Genomic DNA, 21,107 nt, shown 5'->3' on the forward strand with positions numbered 1-21,107 from the left:
TGACCTCCTCAGCAGATCTCATGGGCACTGTGGTGCTTCCAGGTAATTGAGGCCCTCCCACTTCAACAACACTGGCACTCTATCTGTCCGTCATTTCTTTGATCTTCCGCCTCCTTCCAAAACCTTCCTTGATAGGCTCTTTTCACAAACTTATCATCCTCCATTCTTATCCACGTGACCAAATCTTACTTCACATATACTGCACTTAACAATATTATTCTTCTCAACAGCTTTAAAATGTTTTTTCTTTCATCACACACTCAGTTCTGAAGCTCCATATACTACGTATCTATTCATCTCAACATATAATCGTGGGTGAAACTTCTTACCATAATGTTCCAAGAGAGTTTAGCCGTGATGAGTATGGAAGATGATCGGTTAGTGAAAAACAGTGCATAATCTGCAAATGTTAAGAGGAGGACAGGAAAACCCTAAAAGTGTTGGATAATGGAGTAAGGTGATTGAACGGTAATATCCAGGCAGAATTGTGTGTGGCCAAAACTAACAGTTTTCATAGACACAAAACATCTCAATATGATTACCATTGGTTTGAAAATATGACAACCACTCGATTTTCCTAGAGCGACCAGTTTTCTAAGCAAGCAAGTAACGCTGAATGGAGATATACTTCTATCCACAACAGTTATGTCTATATGCAGTCTCGGGCTTTGACCAAAACATTTATTGAATAGTAAACCTATGTCTAACAATTTGTAAACAATTATCTTATTGACACATGGTTGCAGTCAATTTAGACACTCTCTCGACCTACAACTTTATTCTATGATCTACCTGGTTATTATTCTAAAATCCATTAGCTCATCGCCACAAACTTTCTTCTCTACAGTACTTACTTTTACTCTGATTCATTCAATATTGTCTGTGATGACTTTCAACTGTTTTCAAGTGTACCAGTATGTAAACCTTCATTAAAAAAATCTCCTTTTTCCCACACCTATCCTTTATTTTACAGCTGAACGATACAGTGATTTAATTCCCTCTTCTATCCGTTCTATACAAGCAAGGTCTCCCTGTTGACTATTGGACCCTATCTGTAAACATTGTCAACTCCTTAAAGACAAGCTAGAAATCATACATAAAAAAAACTGCATTTTCAATTCTAGTTTCCATTTTCATCAGGTGTGGAAGAAAAGCATTTTAAGTTGTACTACAACACCTAATAAACATTTTTTGAGCATTTTGAGTTCTGCTGAATGCCTTCTTAATGGTTTTCCCATAAATCATGATAACTGAGAGCTAAATAATTTTCCCCCTTTACAGGTGGTTTTCCAACAGTCATGTGTAAGGACCATAAATAGAGCATGCAGGCTTTCTTAGTTCATTAGAAGTACCAGTGTACTTGATTACAACTCTCAATCAAGTGTAAAGAGCTTCCTTGTGTTTTGCTGCCACAACAATGGGTGACTCAGTAGCTGTGGAAGAGCCTCCTCAACCAGAGCCAAGAAACGGCCCAGACCAGGTAGGAAATGTTTGCATTCGTTCATGCCTTAATTGTATTTTTTCACATCACAAATTTTCTGTTCAAAGGAACTATGGTTTCGGTTTAGCAGATCAAATTACTTCTATACACTTGTCAAAACTTAAAACTTTCACCTGTGAAACACTGCAATTTACAGATCCTGCCAGCAACTTGCATTAAGACTTCAGAGGCTCACGAGCCTGTGCAGCTGCAAATGACTGAAGAGGGACCGGCATCAGAGAAACCAATATCTGTCCACACACTGCTGAAGGAAGTAGCCACAAAACATTCAAAGCATCCTGCACTTGCAATCAAGAGGGATGGTGCTTGGAAGTAGGTTCCTTCAGTGTTGTAATGTCTAAGTAAGGAAATACTGCATACATAGCTTTCTTTTTAAACCGAGGCCAATTGAGTAGGTAATTCAATGTACGTACATATAAAAGGTAATTTCTTGTTTATTTATTTGTTTGCTATGCACGTCCAGACTATGAAAGTTAGGGCTACAAAATTTTTACCATAAACTCCCCTCCACCCAACGAAGGTTTTAGTCAAAATCCAAAATGCGATGGTTGTTTCTAAAGGTGCTGTCACACTAGCGAAATTTCTGTCGAATTTTTCTGAGTTTGTCGTCGACTTTCCAAAGAAGTCGACATCATTCCGCACTCTAGTTGTCACACGCGTTCTTCTTCATACCGTGGTTTGTCGTCGTCAAAACGTAAACAAACCATCTGACTTCCCGGAATGATAAAACAACTATGCTTTATAACACAAACCAACTAGTGGGTCGTGCTTGCATATGTTTAATGATGCTGCATAGAATTAAAAAAAAAAAAGTCTTTGGGTTCGGTCCTGGTTAAAAAAAAATGTGAAAAGTTTTATTTAAAAAAAATAAGCTAGGCCTAGCCTAGATAGGCTATTCATAACCTTGTTTACACAACCACAGTCAGACTGTATTATAAATTACGCTAGAGAAACACTGCAAAAATTTTAAAGATTTTTGTTTATATTATTTGCTAATGCAAAAAATAAAAAAATAAAAAAAATAAATAAAAAAAATGAGAGCAGACCTAGGCTATATAACAATCTGATATTCATGATATAGCATGCTTATCTGTATAAAGTCAGCAAGTTCAGGAAAGTTTTTCCTGAGTCGCATGGTGATCTCTTGGTAATTTTTTCATTTAAGACCCTTTTTCATAAAACTATCATACTCTCCCCCATATCTTCTATCAAAAACTGTTCTGGCAATCTTGTCCACCGTACCAAGAACTCCATCTTGCATCTGTTGACTCGAAATGCGCGCTCTCCGAGATATAAACAAACAATAAAGTCGACGGTAGCGAAGGGTTGAATTCGATCGGTACCGTTTTCAAAATTCGTGACGACGACACCGGAAAGTCGTCGTCAAAACATGGAAAGTCGACGTCAAATTCAAAAGTCAACGGAAATTTCGTTAGTGTGACAGTTCCTTAAGGGGACACAACCCATCTTTTTCATACCCCTTCATTTTTTAAAACTTTTGCAGTTGATAGCTAGGACTATCAAATTTTTATCATAAGACTCCCCCCACCCCCCGAAAGGTAACAGTCAACCAAATGGAAAGAGTGTGTGTGTGTGTGTGTGTGTGATATACATGCACAGACTAAGGGATATCAACTGCATTTCACAATGTCTCATTTTTGCTGGAATTTTTATTGTTTTTTTTATTTCTGCAGTGAAAATTATGACAAAGCATTAAAATAGAAAAATGAGAAAATATAGTTAAAATAACAAAAGAGAATAACATAAAAAAACAGAGAGAGAGAGAGAGAGAGAGAGAGAGAGAGAGAGAATTAACTCTGCAGTCTGGTATAGCACACTCCTTTCCTTTTGAATTTTTTTTGTTATTCTCTTTTGTTATTTTAATGTATTTTCTCATTTTTCTATTTTAATGTTATGTCATAATTTTCACTGTATACAATGAAGAAAAATAAGCAATAAAAATCACAGCAAAAATGGGACAGTGTGAAATGCAGTCGATATCCCTTAGTCTGTGCATGTATATAACACACACACACACACACACACACGTGCGCGCGCGCACACACACATACACACAGATATATATATGCGTGTGTGTGTGCTTCATAGACCCTGTCTACCCATTATTCATGGGAAATTAAGATATTCACAGTATTTTTCTATGAGAATAGCCACAAATCACTGTATTTTCATATCAATTTCATGATTAAAAGCAGTTTTGTCATTAAACTATTATAAAACAAGGTATAAGCATTTTCAGTAGCTTTTTCTTTAATTTGAACTAACAAAATAGGCAGTTTCAAGGGTTGTTATATAGGGGTTCTAAGTATTCATGGATTCTAGCTATTGGAGATAGTAGAGAGTTACCACTATGGTATACTATCTTGTGGGCTGAGAGAGAGAGAGAGAGAGAGAGAGAGAGAGAGAGAGAGAGAGAGAGAGAGAGAGAGAGAGAGAGAGATCCTTATTTAAAAGAGTGAAATGGGTAGATTATTGTATTTCTTTAAAAATACCATCACATATGAATTTTGTAATTATTACATTTATATTATTATTTGAAAATATTAATAAACATATACTGTACATGTACCATAAAAATTCTCTATCTCAATTAGAGAGAGAGAGAGAGAGAGAGAGAGAGAGAGAGAGAGAGAGAGAGAGAGAGAGAGAGAGAAATTACATGAACGTTTAGTGGCAACACAACCCAAGTTTCCCACAACACAATACATTCCCTCCTTCTCCTGTAACATACTTGATATATTTGACAGCTTTGGACCTTGGGCTTTGTACCATACGTGGGGGTTAGAAGAAAGATGCGGGAAGAATGGGATTTCTTCATTCTTACATAATTTTATAATTTGTACACTAAAATTTTACTAATTCACAATAGTATTTTCTTTAATGAATTAGTATTATTGCTGTTTACACTAAAATCAATATTTGAAAATTAGTAGAGAGAGAGAGAGTATCCTTATATATATTTAAAAGTATTTGCAGCACTATTGAATCAAATGTTATCATCCTGGTTCCAAATCACATTGAAATAGGAATAAATGTACTCACAGCCTATTATGTGCCTCAAATACTGTATACAATTTTTCTGCCTGAATTTCTTAGACTGTTTTATAATGTAGAATCTAACAAACTGAGGCATAAATTGCAGTCAAATTCATTAGTAATTATATTACCCTTCCTATTCAAAACAGCAAACTAAATAATGTACTCCATGCAATAATTTGGACTATTTTCCTCTATTTAGATTCTGGACTTATGAGCAATATCTCAATGATGCAAGGACTGTAGGAAAAGCATTCATCAGGCTTGGCCTTGAGAGATTTCATGGCGTCTGTATCATGGGCTTCAATGCTCCAGAATGGCTTATCTCTAATTTCGGTAAGATAAGCTTGTTTGATGCTTTTATACAGAATGGACATGTAAAACCTCTGCTATTCAAAATAAGAATTTCAAATAAACTAAGCTCACTCAACAGACAATAGTACTTATAACTGTTAATGTTGTACAAGTAAATGCAATGAATAAACTTTATGTATTAATGAAGAATATTGATGTGCAAGTTTACATGACAGTAGGCAGGCAGTACTACTTTAATAATGAGTTGGCTCCATTGAAGGTTAACACTAAGTTTATTACAGGTGCAATATTTGCCGGTGGTTTGACAGCTGGAGTTTACACCACTAATTCTCCTGAAGCATGTAGACACATAGCAGAGAATTGTAAGGCACAAATTATTCTCGTTGAAGATACCGCATGTTTGAATAAATTTCTTGCAGTAAAAAGATTTTTACCAGAAGTAAAGGTAAGACAACATAAGCGAATTTTTTCTCTTATTTTAGTTTCTTTTGTCTTTTCATCTTCTTAACCTAATTTGCACCCTATGTTCAATAATAGATTGTGAATAAGTCTTTTATGCCTATCAAGAACCATGGACTGTAGGATGGGAAGGACCTGTCACTTTTGTTCAGTCATTATACTTGATGTCTACTCTACAGTAGTATTTGAAGATAATCTGGTGACATCAATATTAGTACTGCATGTCATACTTTCCTTGCTCCTCTCGCTTGTGTTCTGATGTATAACTCTAATCTGACATGACTTAATTGACCTGTACTTAAAATATTACCCCATGAACTAAATAAACAATCTGTTTTTGCTATTACATGTACTGGTTTATTTAAGCTCTTTTGGCTGATTTTCCTTTTCTTGTGATAATAAGCGCACATGTAACGATTCTTGTGCTAAATCTTCGTAGTTTTCAAGAATGTTCTGCTTTTTGTTTTCTACATAATCAATATCAGTACAATCCTCTTGTTACATTACATACTTGCATTATGTTTTGTAATTATGTCTTTCACACTAGTGGATTCTCACTTAAAAGGTGTCAGTGGGGTCGATGTATAAGATGTTACAAATCTTATTTAAGCTGAAACTGTGTTGTTCCAGCAAGGTTCGTTTATGTTAGAGGATTTCACGTTGTGGTCAAGACAAATAGAATTCCATGAATGCATAATTTTTATGATGTTTTTCATTAACACGCTTGCCTTTGGGCAATAAGTACAATTTGTATATCAACTTACTGTGAAAAAACAAATCTCCCTAATAATGATAATAATAATGATAATAACAATAATAAATTTCAATATTTTCAATACCAAAGTGAATGTCAAAACATGAAAATCTTATAGGTGTCCTAATCAGCTTTGGTAGCACAGGACCTGAGACTTTCAATACTGGACATTTTACGCTTGTGGCATCTTATAACTCATAAATGTGTTTGTGAATAACATATAGTATATTGAACCTAAATTTTAACATTAGAGATATTCCAAACCCAAAACACAGCCAATTCCGTTACTCCTTAAAATTTATAATATAACCTAACCTATACAGGCAGTCCCCGGGTTACGACAGGGGTTCCGTTCTTGAGACGCGTCGTAAGCCGAAAATCGTCGTAAGCCGGAACGACGCTTGGAAATATGTCTTAAACTAATAAAAAGTTATAAAAACCTTACTTGTAATCCTTTGGTTACATGTTGTTATCTGTAGTTTTATGTACAACCTGGAGTTATTTTCATAAAAGAATGCTGGTTCTTGAAGGTAAAAACTATTGTAATCCTCTGGTGACACTACATTCTTGAAGTTTTATGTACAACCCTGGAGTGATTTTGCCAAATCTTGAGGGCTACAAGAACAGCTGATTACTATTTACGTATCATATAGACTAATTAAAGTAAACATATCTTTAAATAGGCTTATATATTAGTATCAACAAAACAGTTCCTGCCATGAGTCAGAGGCCGTTTAGTGAACGAACACTTCTCTGTCCTATCTGTTCAGAAAATAAACGTTATGTCAATCCCCGTGACCATTGTTGCCGCCAAGGCGTCTCTCTCTCTCTTTCTCTCTCTCTCTGATCAAATTACACTGGAACCTTGACATACGATTGCCCTAATATACGAATGTTTTGAGATACAACAGAAAATTTGCGAAAATATAAGCTTTGATATACAACGAAATATTTGAGATACGACTTTGCGATGAGTGTAGTTGTATAGGCGACCGATAAATGGCGTTCAGTCTGTTTGTTTGTTGGTGCTGCATGTTAACACGTTGTTGTTTAGTTTGTTGTATTTGCGCCTATTTTTCGTGTTATTTTGTCTATTTTATTATTAACCATGGGTCTCAAAGCTAAAGACAAAGCAGGTGATAAGAAAAAACCCAAGAAAATGATTTCGATGGAAGCAAAACATGAAATTATAGCAATGCATGAACGTGGCGTTTCGTATCACATCGATTTGGCAAACGAGTATGGTCGAAATCCTTCTACAATATATCCACAATCATCAAGTAGAAGGAAGCTATAAAAACCTTCCAAAGGCATCACCATTATTTCTAAACTACGAACTGATTAAAAAAAATAAATAAAAATTAGTTTAGCAATGTTATTTCATTTGTGTTATTATGTAGTTATTAGTCGACATACGTAAATAAAAAGAGAACAAATCGTTCCCTGCCACCCTTCCCTACCTCCTCCCCCTCTGCTGGCCTCACGTCATCTTTCGTTGTGGTAAGTAAAATTCCTTTCTTTTTTTTTTTTTAATTGATTTTATTAACATTTATTATCATTTATCACATTGCTATGTTATTTTATCATTATGTATGTTATTACTCGTTTATTTGTGTATAAATTGTGTATATTATATGTAATTTAGCTGTGTTTAGGTGTGGTTTCATAGCGCTAGAACGGATTAATACATATTACATTATAATGGAAAAAAAATGGCTTTGAGATACAACTGTTTTGATATACGACGATGGTAACGGAACAAATTAAATTCGTATGTCAAGGTTCTAGTTACTGGATAATGTCTCTCTTTGGATACTTCGATTTTGCCAAATCTTGAGGGCTACAAGAACAGTTGATTACTATTTACGTATCATATAGACTAACAAAAAAAAAAAAAATTAAAGTAAACGTATCTTTAAATAGGCTTATATTATTAGTATCAACAAAACATTTACTAGGCTGAGTCAGAGGCCGTTTAATGAAACGAAACACTTCTCTGTCTTAACTCGGAGCGTCGGAAGACGCCTCTCTCTCTCTCTCTCTCTCTCTCGTCTCTCTCTCTCTCTCTCTCTCTCTCTCTCTCTTATCAAATTACTGGATAATGTCTCTCTTTGGATACTTGGAATTTGCGTTGTAATCTAACCAGAAACTTCGTTTTGTTATTATTACCGGAAACAAGCAATGATTTTTTCATTATTTGCGCTTTTGGACTGTTATATGTAAACTTTGCGCACCGCAAGCTAGTATGTATTCATTCGCTCGGAAACTAGTTCCGCATATGAGGCGTCACTAAAAAACATCGAAAAATACGACATAAAAAGTGTCGAAAATCATCATAACCTCAAAATTTTTGTTGTAATCTAACCAGAAACTTATTTTTATTAATATACTGTGCTAAACTATAAAGGATTTTTATCATAGTATGCGTTTTTTAAAAGCGTCGTTAACTCGGAGCGTCGGAAGCGTCAGCGTCGTAACCTCGGAACAAACGTCGTAACCCAGGACGGATTTTTCCATTGAATATTTAAGAAAAAGTGTCGTAACCTCGGAACGTCGTAAGCCGGAACCGTCGTAACCCGGGGACCGCCTGTACTTTACAGTTACATATTAAGCTTCTGAAATTTACATGCAAAATACATCCTTGTTGAAAAGGCAGCCTATCAAAAAACAATTTGTGTAGCTAAGAAGTCCTACTTGCATAAGCTTACATGATATGAAACATACATGAAACATTCAAATATAACCATTTGTAATTTAAAGTTTCCTCTTTTTTTGCATCTTAGTATTAATGTACATAATTTTTTTATATAAAAAAATAATCAACACTTTCTGATTACAATGACAGAAAAGCAAATACTAATCTCTTTCCAATCCCCTTAAGTTCTATCTGGCTTCTGCAGAAATGCCCAGAGAAGTGCCCTTCAGTTAACTTTGGGTCTCTGGGTTACCCCAGCTAAGCCAGGTTAAAGATCCATAATATAAGAAGTAGTTTCTGCTTATGGATACATGTAAAAATAATTGTAAACAAAAATTACTATACTAAAGCTTTTTTGAGAACTCTGAATCATCTGAAAAGCTAAGAGAAGTATTAACTAAATTTAATATTTATTTTACCACAACTATTATTTCCAAAATTACTGTTCATGTATTAATAACCTTTTATACATATTCTTATTTTCGTAATCGAGATACAATTCTTATATAAATTGGTAGTAACAATGTTCAAGGCCAAATTTTTTTCTTTAATAAATGACATCTTATTCTTTCAGGCAATTGTGCAATGGTCAGGAGATCCAGGTGCACCAGGAGTACTGTCATGGGCTGAATTAATAGCAATAGGTTTGACTGAAAAAGATGATCAGTTAGAAGAACGCCTTTCTCTGCAAGCTGTCAACCAGTGCTGCACTTTAATATATACATCAGGTAATGTTTTATGTTTGCACAGCCACTTACTACTGACCAAGAATTAAATTATGGTAACGCATGGAACCAAGTCCAAAAAGATAATACAGTAGTGCCTCAGGTTACGAAATTAATCCGTTCCGAAGCAGCCTTTGTAACCTGATTTTTTCCAGAACTACGTTTTACATGTAAATTGCCTAATTCGTTCCAAGCCCTACAAAAACACCACAGTAAATTTTATAATAATGCTAAATTGAACAATAAACAATGAAATACAACAATTTGGACCATTCAATACCTACCCTAACCATTACTGTACCTGTAAATAGTATGTATTAGTGTACAGGGTACAAGAAATACCATATGTACATGTATGTACGTATGTAGTAAAATGTAGAACCTTGCCTTTCGAGTGAGGCGATGTCCGAAAGTGGTGACAGAGGAGGAAGACAAACGGCAGAAAACATGAACACTTAACTTTACGAAACACATTGAAAAATGGCAGAAAAAATTAACACTAAACTTTACGAAACACATTAACAAATATTTCTTGATTATCTCCATCTTCGTCTCTATAGAAAGTATCCTCTTCTTTCTGTGAACTTCAGCAACATTCTTGGTACCCATGGCTAATAACGTAAGTAATTAAGTTCGCACACAACACGATAAAGTAACTTACAGTACAACAAAAGCGAAATCACTAACACGAATTTACGTTAACAAACGAAATCTACGTGAATGAACGAATTCCACGTGTATGATAACGCTGCCGAAACGAAATGGTCGAGGAACTCCCTTACGTTGATGCATGAGGGGATAGATGCTGACCAATAAGAGAGCAGGATCTTACAGCGGTAACTAGCATCAGGAACCAATGGGAGAGCGGGAGTATGGTGGCGAATCTACTGTTCTTGGCGGCCCGGGCGAATCTCGAACTTTACAGTACACCCTTTCACAACCTGAATTATTTTCGTAGACAGAAGCAAAAAAATTTTCGCCTTTGCCTTCATAACCTTGATTTTTCATTCATAGGGACTTTCATATGTAGGGGTACGAGTCTACTAATGACTGTATACATTATAATTTTTTTATATTTGAAGCATTGCATATTGTAATCATTGCTTGAGACATTGACATTGTTTCTAAAAGTTCTTTGCAGTGTATTTTTGGCAGCCAGCTGTACATATTTCCTTTTATTTTTTTTTTTATTTAACTTTACCTTTCAATCCTTTCAGTCTCTCACCTCATAGCTGTCCAGTATCTTTACATCAGCTTACAATTTATGAATGTGACTTAGTAACTGGATTAAATCAAGTTCTAATAATAATATACTATATTTCCTTTCAAATCAATAAATTATCCAATTAAAAATTGATTAAAAATATGGTAAAATAACAAATTTTCTAAGACAATTTGTATTTTTCTTAGCTACAAACCTGAGGTCTTAACAAGATGATAATTTCTAGTGCCTAGCTGGATCTGGTTAAAAAACAGATGAAAGCAAGGAATCTTGTGATATCTGGCAACGCATGAGTAGATTGGGTGAAGAATGGTCGAAGACCATTCACCTACGACAACGCGTCAGTCTTTCCCAACTTAGGATGTCTTAACACACAGAGGGGTGGCTAGAGGCAGGCAGTATAATGTTAAGACCTCAGGTTTGTAGCTATGAAAAATACAAATTGTCTTTAAAAAATTTGTCATTTGTTCATATGCAAACAAACCTTCGGTCTTAACAATAGGATAGACTCATACTTGGAGGGAGGTACAACACATTTTAGACCCGCTGGGGACCCACCCACCAGTCCAGCTTCCAGAAGAAATACTTCTGGAGAGGGACTGAAGCCTGTTGAGAAGCTAGATAAATTGATATCTAACCACTCAGACCCTGAGTTACGTACAATGATATATGGGAGAACCATTGTATAGGGAACCAAAGAGAAACTTTGACTGTCCAATAGCAAACCAACACACAAGGGTTTATACTACTCTCAACTCCTCCTTGCCAAGGAGTAGAGCATATGCTACCGAATAGAGGATTTGACATTTGCATATTAAGCGACCATACAAGAGAAAGAAGGAGACCAGCCAACTCACTCATTCTCTCATCCACACAATCATCTTAGGTAAGATACAAAAGTGCCCTGTTAGGGGCAACTATGAGTAACATAACCTGTTGGGCAGCCACCACAATACCCAGGGAAAACGTGTCCGCAGATCTGTGGGCAACATCCTTAAGATAGAAAGAGGCGAACGTGGACTGGCGTAACCAAGTACCAGCACTCAGCACTGTATGTACAGCCAAGTTCTTTTTGAAAGCCAGAGAGGGACCAATACCCCTAACGTCATGCACTCTAGCCTGCACAGACGTGGTGGTGGAATCATCAAGAGACAAGTATGCCTGTCTGATGGCTTCCCATATCCTAAAAGAGATAGCATTCCTACACACCTCTTTCTTGTATGGCCTGTGCTAACAAAAAGTCTGTGGCAGCCTGGTCTAAGGTGCCGAGTCCTTTAAGATAGCAACACAGGGCCCGGACAGGGCAAAACAAAAGCTCTTGAGCATCACAAACCACAAGTCATTCAATGATGGAGTGGAAAGCGAAGTGAACCTCTCATTGTGCACAGAAGGATTTTGGGTCTTGGCCACGAATTCCGGGACAAATTCGAAGGACAATGACCCCCAACCCCTGGTGTGCTTCACCTCATAGCTCAGACTGTGGAGCTCTCCTACCCTCTTGGAAGATGCCAAGGCCAGAAGGAAAACTGCCTTGAGCGTCAAATTCCTGTCAGATGAGCAACACAAGGGCTCATATGAACTCTTAGTGAAGCTCTTGAGAACCAAGGAAGCATCCCACGTCGGAGGCTTGAGCTCTCTAGGAGAACGCGACTGCTCAAACCACTTAACTAGCAAGGAAAGTTCCCAGGAAGAGATGCGGATACCTTTAAGGCATAACGTCAAACTTAGGGCCGCCCTGTAACCTCCAATGGCAGAAACGGACAAACGTTTCTCGTCTCTGAGGAACTGCTATTCGTTGAATAGAGGTTGCGAGTGGAGAAAAACCCCGTTACGACACCAATCTCAGTAGATCACCCATTGTCTTGGTAAAACGTGGAGGTCGACTTTCTGAGACTGCTGGACATAAGCCCTGCTGTCCTTCTGAGAAAAGCCTCTCGCTTGGAGGAGATACTTGATAGCCTCCAACCGTGAAGAGACAGGGGTTCTACTGATTTGTGGAACACTTCCGCATGGAGCTGACAGGAGATGTCGCCAAGGGAGAATCTCCCTCGGAACCTCTGACAACAATGACAGCAGATCTGGGAACCATTCTGCCTGAGGCCACAGAGGGCCTACCAATCATCCTAAGACCCTGTGAATTCATTAGCCTGTTCAGAACTTGACGGATCAAACAAAACGGAGGGAAGGCATACACCTCCAGGTTGTCCCAGGGATGTTGGAATGCATCCTCTGCCAATGCTAAAGGATCTGGGACCATTGAACAGAATATCTCCAGCTTCCTGTTGAAGTGAGTCGCAAAAAGGTCCAACATGGGTCTACCCAAAACCTGGAAAAGCTTGTCTGCCACCAATTGATGAAGGGACCTCTCTGTGCCTAGGATCTGATCCTGATGATTGAGTTTGTCTGCGACCACATTCCGTTTGCCTGGGATATACCTGGCTAAGAGTTCTACCTAATTGCTGACTGCCCACTGGTGAACCTCGACTGCCAAGGTGTAAAGTTGACGAGAAACCAGGCCTCCCTGTTTGTTCACATAGGCTACCACTGTGGTGTTGTCCGACGAGAGAATGACAGAATGACTTTCTACCTTCTCCTGAAACTCCTTCAGACCCAGGAAGGTTGCCTTCAACTTCAAGACGTTGATATGTTGCTGCCTGTCCTCCAAACGCCTGGAGTGATGAGGCCACCTAAATGAGGCTGCCCAACCTGCGAGGGAGGCATCTGAGAACAGAAGGAAGTCCGGTGGAAGAGAATGCAGAGGGATACCCTTCAAAAGATTCTGGTCGTCCAACCACCAATGAAGGTCTTCTCTCACTTCCAGAGACAGAGGAACCATCAATAGGGGCGAGTCCCCAGCCGGAGACCAGACTCCATTGCAGAGACCAAAGATGAAGACGTCCATGAGGGACCAGCTTCTCCAGGGATGACCACACTCCCAGAAGAACCTGCCACTGATAAGCTGACTGATGTGGTTCCGACAGGAAGTTGCGCGCCACCACCCACAACCTCTCCAATCTCTGATCCAACGGGAAAACTTTTGCTACTGTCGTCTCGATGACCATGCCCAGGTAGAGAATCCTTTGACTGGGTACAAGGTTCGACTATTCCTGGTCGACTACAATGCCCAGCTTCAAACAGAACTGAAGTAGATGATCCCTGTCCTGCAGCAGCTTTTCCCTGGAAACTGCCAAGACCAACCAATCGTCGAGGTACCTCAGCAAACGGATCCCCTGAGCATGGGCCCAACTTGACACGAGAGAGAAGACCCTTGTGAACACTTGAGGGGCTGTTGTTAGCCCAAAGCATTGGGCTTTGAACTCAAAGACCTTGTCCCCAAGAGAGAAGAGAAGCAACTTCCTGGACGTTAGGTGAACAAGGATTTAGAAGTATGGGTCCCTTAAGTCTATCAACAGCATGAAGTCGCCTTCCCTCACAGCTGCCAACACCGAACGCGGGGTCTCCATCTTGAACTATGTCTTCCTGATGAAGTGATTCTACGTGGATGAGTCAATCACGGGTCTCCATCCTCCTGACGCCTTGAGGACCAAGAAGATGCGACTGTAAAACCCTGGAGATGGACGCACCACTTCCTCTATTGCATCCTTGTCCAGCATCTTCTGCACCTCCTCCCGAAGAGCCAAGAACTCCAGAAAATCTGGAGGATATGCTTCCTGAGCTGTGGTTTGTCCAACAGAGGAGGAGAAAAATCAAATGGTAGTAGGTACCTCACCCAAAGGATATCTACCAACCACTTCTCCACCCCACAACTCTGCCACTTGGCCCAGTGGCCCACCAGGCACCTCCCCCCCCCATGGCACAGGTGAAGGAGAGGTGCCTAACCTACCAACGGCCCCCTTTACCTCTGCCCCTTCTTGGCTTAAAGGAACGAGAGCAAAATGGACGTTGATCCTCTGGCCTAGGCCGAGTCGAAAGGGAAGACCCTGCCGAACTCTAATTCCTCGATGGCCTACCAGGCGACATCTTCTTGACTGCTGCTGGACAGGGGGAGGAGGAGGAGCCAGACATCTCCGACGACGAGACTCCAACTTAGACACTGCCTGGTGCACCAGTCTGTCTTTGGTGTCAGCCTGACGCTGGCCTATTGCATTCTAATCAGCAGAGGGTTAGCCCATAAATTAACACTGAGGTGAGCCATATATGAAAATGCCTTGCCTCCGGACTGCAACAGATTGGCAAGAGGGGATGCACTCACCAATCCTTCTTGGGATCCGCAGAAGCTATCTTGGCAATGACCACAGACCAGAAGTCCAGCCAAGAAACCGTGAGTAACATGGAGGCTGCCGTAGATTCCGAAGCTGAGGCATCCTGCGGAGACAAGGACAGAGCCACCAACCTCACCTGCTCCAAAGCCAATCCTGGCTTCAGGCGAATGACGTCTGGGTTAAGATGGTGCAACATAAAAAAAAAATGTAGAGTTCGTAGCATAGTACTTCCTATGCCCCGTGAGAGGCGGGAGTAGTAGCTTGGCAGAGCCCCTAGAGTGAAGCGAACTGTCCCGGTCCAAAACAGAGGCGTTAAAGTTATGCAAGACCGACTGGACATGCCCCGACAAGGGAAGCTGAAGAGATGATTTGGGGTTCTGTGTAGCTCCCACCAAGGCTTCCAAGCAAAAAGGAGTGAAGACGACCGAGCCTGAGACCTACTTTTCAAATTGTTAAACCCACGAATGAGATCAACAACTTCCGAAAAGAAAGACAAAAAACTCTTGCGTGTCTCCCTCCTCCTGCTCCGGCAACGGAGACCCACGATGAGAAGGATATGTAGGCTCCTCTAAGGCACCTCTTCATTAAAATTAACGGTAGGATCAGCAGCCAAACAGTCCAAAACACCAACTAACCTGTCTGGGCTGGGTCCATGCATCGGCTCCCGAGACAAACCCACTATAACACTAGGAACATCACTACGTTCTCCTCCAACAGATGATTCATTAACATGTATGTGATTGCTCATGGCCGTGGCAGACTTACGAACGTGAGTTGGAGAGGAATCCCAAACACTCGAGATCAAAGGAGAATCCTCGAGAATCAAACTCTTAGAAGCATTAGTGAGAGGGGCAGGCAAACACTACTGCTGCAGCAACTTTGCACTCACCACCTTCGACCTCTTGACAGGTGCCTTGAGATCCTTATGGCGACAAATAGGCCTTGGAGAAGAAGGAGCACTTGCACCATGTGCAAGGGAGGTTGCAACACACTCGCGATGTGCATGGGCGGGGGAGGTTGCAACACATTCGAGACGTGCACAGACGGGGGAGGTTGCAACACGCCAGCGATTCGATGCAGAGGACGAAGCAGCCACTGCAGATTACACAAGGGAAGATACACTAACACACTCCGAAACACCAACACTCTCGAGAACACGACCGCGTAGTTCTTCCCTCGTAGGTGAAGAAAGGGCAAAGTCCATAGCCTTTCAACAATTGATATGCCGACGTGGCGTAGAAGGGGAAGGGGGAGATGAGAACAGTACTGGTTCCTTAAGCGATCTCTTCGCAGGAGGCGGTGACGAAGCAACGCATTTCCTTCCAATCCTCCCAACTGACAAGGCAGCCAACATATCATCCAAAACATAGCCCAACCTCTTAAGCATTGCCTGGCAAATAACCTCAGACTGATCTGCAAGAGAAGGCTCCGATGACATGGAAGGGAGATGTAGCGAACTGGGCTGCAGAGATGACGTCACGACTGAGAAAGGCAGTGCTCAGATGATGACTGGGAGTGACATCACAAGTGGTGATGACATCACGGCTTCCCTTCAGTGTGAAGGGGAATCGGACGCCACTGGTGGAGGAATACACAATGACGGATTCTGTGTCGTCATCAACGGGGCTAACGCCACAGCTTCCGTCCAACTCGAGGAAGCAGCAACAGTCACTGCAGAGCAATACAAGATGGCTGACCTCGGCTACCCACGAAGACGAGGCCGGGAGGAGGGGGGATGGCCTGGCCAGCCTGAGGAGGGGGGGGAAGGTAGCAAGCCTCCAAAAGGTGCGCAAGCAACCCCTCCAAGGATGGGGTACCCCCTAGCCTGAGCGCCTTCCAATCGCCGCCATCTTGGATGCCTCCAACTCTAGAAGAAATAAGAATGATGAAAAAGCCTCCCCCTTCCCAGGAATCAAATAACTCCCGAAGAAGGAGGGGCGACATTACAAACATCAGCCTGGAGGCCTCCTGATACTTCCAGCGACGAATCAATGGAAGAAAAGGAAGGAGACACAGGAACAACACAACTATGGGGGTTGAATACTGCAGGAGACGAAGCATCGGGAAGAGGTGAAAACCTCCCTATGAAGGAAGAGACGAAACCCTCCGATGCTCTCTCTTGCTATAAAATGACTTCCACTGCTCTTTAGGCCATGCCCAGCATCAGCATAAGTGTAAGGATTCATTATAGTACAAAAAGTAGAACAGCACCTACTGCACGTGATGTGGGGGTCAGTCGCTTCTGAAGCCAAAAAACGAGAACATGGAAAACCTGGAATTCCGGGGCACACACGTTGACAAGGCCGAGAAGGAGCAGAAGAAGCCATGTATCAGCCAAACACACACGCACACTAAACACAAGAGAAATGGGCAATGAACCGGGTAAAGAGGTTAACAAGACTCTGTCCCAGGCTGTCAAAGAAAAGAGTGACGCGTTGTCGTAGGTGAATGGTCTTCAACCATTCTTCACCCGATCTACGCATGCGTTGCCAGATATCACAAGATCACTTGCTTTCATCTGTTTTTTAACTGGATCTAGCTAGGCGCTAGAAATTATCCTACTGTTAAGACCGAAGGTTTGTTCGCGTATGAACAATTACCTTTTCATAAAGCAGTTGTTGTAAATCCAATAATCAACACATAATAAAAATATAATAGGTAACAAATTACCTTATTACAGCATAAAACTAGGCTATACTGTAATTTTATTTTTTTAATAATGTGGATATCTTTTTTTTCCCTTTGTTATATAGTGATCCACTCTTAATCTGTTCCATGTAAACCTTCCTAATGCATAACACTTAAACTTAATTGCTTTAATTATTGTACTTGTCAGCTGCTGTTTACATTTGGCATAATCCTTATCCTTGTAAGTACAAACAGATGTATATAGAATGTTTGAGGGATTTACAGAATTTTATCCTGGAGTGTAACCCATCTGCTGTACACTGTTTGAGTTACCAAACTGCGGCTTTGGCTGATTTTAGAATTTTAGATACGGTATTTTTACACATCTGCATATTCTAGGTTTGTCAAATTATTTGATTACATATATCTTTTCAGCCAATGTACTTTGCTTTTAAACATTTAGTTCTATTATGTAACTTATTTTCAGTTCTGAAGTTCTTTTATGTAACTTATTTTCAGTGGAAAGAGAAATTACACTATAGTAAGCAAATGCTGTGAACAGCATTTAACTGGAAATTCTTTTGAATGCACCTATTCCTGAAGTGGAGTAACCAGTTGAGCAAATACTAAAACACTTTCAGTTGGTAATGTCATGCAACCAAATACTATTCAAGCTGGATATTCAGTAAAATATTTCAGATATTCAGTGAAAACTGTGATGTCTCATGTCTCTATGACGATTAAAGAACATTGCAGTGAAGTGTATTACAGTTTGTTGTTACTTCTTTTTTTGATAGTTATGTAGTATTATAAAACTTACTGCTTGAAACTGAACTTAATATCTTCACAGGTACCACTGGTCCTCCTAAAGGTGTCATGTGTTCTCAAGACCATCTGACATGGTGTGGAAGACAGTATCAAACAAACCTACAACGTACAGTGGCTGCAGAGGTTGGTGTCACTTATCTACCCCTGAGCCATCTTGCAGCCCAGATGCTGGATGTATACTTGAGTGTCACCATAGCTGCAACAATTTATTTTGCACAACCAGATGCCCTCAAAGGATCCCTTGGCAAAACTCTTCAAGAGGTGAGTTAAGATTACAACTACATTGTACTTGTAATTATGAATAGCATCATCCTTTGCATAACAAAGGCTTAATTGAGAGACTACAATTATTATCTCCCCTACAAGCAGTAGAATAGTACCTCTTAACACTTATATACTGGTGACTTAAAACTGATATAATGAGCTAAATCAGTGGTTCCCAATCTATGGTCTGCGGACCGGTGCTGGTCTGGGGTATATGATTTGCTGGTCCGCCAAACTGCTTTACTTGTGAAGCAGGGTTCTCGGTACTGGTTTCAATAGACTAAATAAAGAAACAGACTGAATATAAAATCGCCACTTCGTCTTGCACTTTGTGACATTGAGCTACGTCTTGAGAAACTTGTTTCAGCAAAGCAAGCACAGAAATCTCACTAATTTAGGTACCCTGGTTAAGCTAACAAATAAGAGCTTTTGATTGCCTTTATATTTAGACCCTCTTGGATTTCTGAGTCTTAAATACACTCAAGAATCAATTAAATTATGAATTATAATAGTTTTGCACATACATACATGAAATTATATAAAATTTGAATGTTAAAGAATGAAGCATGATTTGGTTATGTGTATTTTTTATTGCTTATATATGTAGGCCTATTTCTCATTTCATTTGTTAAATATGAAATATTACATTTTGGTGTATTGATAGTGCCTTGCAATACAACTGAATACATGAATCAGTCACCATGACTCCCATTTCAACTGTAGTATTTTTTTTTACCACCATGGCATGCATTTGATTTGGAATTTTTTTTATCAGTTTACTTTTTATAATGTGCAACATATAATATACATTACGATTACATGGCATTCTTGCATAGAAATTTTAATTGCTAAAAATATAAATAAAATATGTTGATATGTGCATTTGTTATGCCTTTGGTGGTTTTTGATGATTATTTGGACTAATTAAATGCTGGTGTATATACCTGGATATATGCACTGGTCCACAGAATTTTTTATACTCTCTTGACTGGTCTGAAGTTGAAAAGGTTGGGGAACCACTGAGCTGAATGATCAAGTATTCCAAGTTTACATTCAATCATCTTCTTTAATATGTAAGGCAAGAGAACTGCTTATGTGTGGTGGAACTCTGCTGACTAACTTACTATGTTCATAAAGTTATCCCACATGTAAGTTTAATATTTACATACAATGGTGACATAACCATTTAGCAAGGCTATATTCTGATAGAGTAGTACTAATGTACATTGGATATCACAGAGTTAAAAACCACTCTGTTCTTATCAGTTTTATAAGCTATGCAGTAGCAAAGCAGTAGACCTCACTCAAAAGGGGATGAGTTCAGGTACCATACAATACAATAACACTTCAGTTCTAAACCTGAAATTTGTTGCTAAAGTTCTTTCAAAGCTATGGCACAGAAAAATATTTTAATAGTACGTAATTTCAGTTTGCCAATTGCTATATCTTTGTTGAAAAAACATTAATCATTCAGAGAATGTAAACTTATGTCAATATTTTTACTGACTAGAAACATTTATTAGTCAGCATACAAACAAAATCCTACATGTTGGTATGAAATGTAACCTCTTTGCTAAAATAATGAAACATTTTTCCCAAATTATCCACCGGTGGTTTGGAACAGCAGAGCAATCAAAGCCTACCCTCACCCTTTTCCCAAAAGCATCCTCTCTCCTTATGTGACCTCTCTGTCTTGAATCTAATTATTTGTTGACAGTTTGCAATGCAGAAATATACAGTCAACCACTGGGATTTGCGGGGGGATGGGAACCAAAACCTGCCACCAATATCTAAAATCCCCCAAAACTTGACAATCCTCTAAAAACACTTATAGCTTATTTTGATAGTTCAAACACCAAAAACCCCCTCTAAAAATGCTTATACCTGCATATTTTAATAGCTTTATTATGAAAAATGTATTACTATTTAGTCGCGAAAATATGAAAATACAGTAATTAATATCTCTATGAAAAATCCCACGAATGGGCAAATTTTACGCAAATAATGTGGATATACATTCCACAGAAAAATCTGCAAACAGGTGAAGCCGCGAATCCTGAACCACTAATAGACAAAGGTCGACTGTATGTAGGTTTACAAAACAGTGAGAGTAGGTAATTACAAAAGCATTGGAGAAGTAAGAAATTTCATGAATAGTAGTGTGCTGTTGGTGAAAAATGCATTCACAAGGTTATACATGTTGAAAACTTGTTTCAGTTCTTTTTGTCTATGAATGATATTAGATGTACCATACTTATTTTTACCACATGAGCATGGGCTTTGCAACCTCATCCCTGTCTATTTTGGCATAAAGGGATAAATAAATGGTAATAAAGCATCTAATGCTGAAACTAATATGACTAAAATAAAAAAACTTCCCACATCAGTGACATTTAGTATCTCTAAAACCCAACATCTTTAATAAATGAAGGATTT

General features: G+C 39.3%; 1 protein-coding gene and 1 long non-coding RNA gene across 4 annotated transcripts in view; one reads left to right on the forward strand and one right to left on the reverse strand.

Moving 5' to 3' along the window:
* Nucleotides 1–21,107, reverse strand: part of LOC135205648 (uncharacterized) — a 301,866-nt gene that overhangs the window by 106,968 nt on the left and 173,791 nt on the right. The window lies entirely within an intron of this gene.
* Nucleotides 1–21,107, forward strand: part of LOC135205646 (long-chain-fatty-acid--CoA ligase ACSBG2-like) — a 97,732-nt gene that overhangs the window by 11,680 nt on the left and 64,945 nt on the right. For all 3 annotated transcript variants that reach the window (XM_064236469.1, XM_064236468.1, XM_064236467.1), the window contains exons 2-7: nucleotides 1,282–1,480; nucleotides 1,638–1,813; nucleotides 4,761–4,894; nucleotides 5,155–5,318; nucleotides 9,356–9,509; nucleotides 18,430–18,668. In XM_064236469.1, coding sequence (XP_064092539.1) covers nucleotides 1,418–1,480; nucleotides 1,638–1,813; nucleotides 4,761–4,894; nucleotides 5,155–5,318; nucleotides 9,356–9,509; nucleotides 18,430–18,668 — 930 coding nt within the window. In that variant the 5' untranslated portion in view covers nucleotides 1,282–1,417. The remainder of the gene's footprint in view (nucleotides 1–1,281; nucleotides 1,481–1,637; nucleotides 1,814–4,760; nucleotides 4,895–5,154; nucleotides 5,319–9,355; nucleotides 9,510–18,429; nucleotides 18,669–21,107) is intronic.

Source organism: Macrobrachium nipponense, chromosome 24 (assembly GCF_015104395.2).
Source record: "Macrobrachium nipponense isolate FS-2020 chromosome 24, ASM1510439v2, whole genome shotgun sequence".
Classification (NCBI taxonomy): domain Eukaryota; kingdom Metazoa; phylum Arthropoda; class Malacostraca; order Decapoda; family Palaemonidae; genus Macrobrachium; species Macrobrachium nipponense.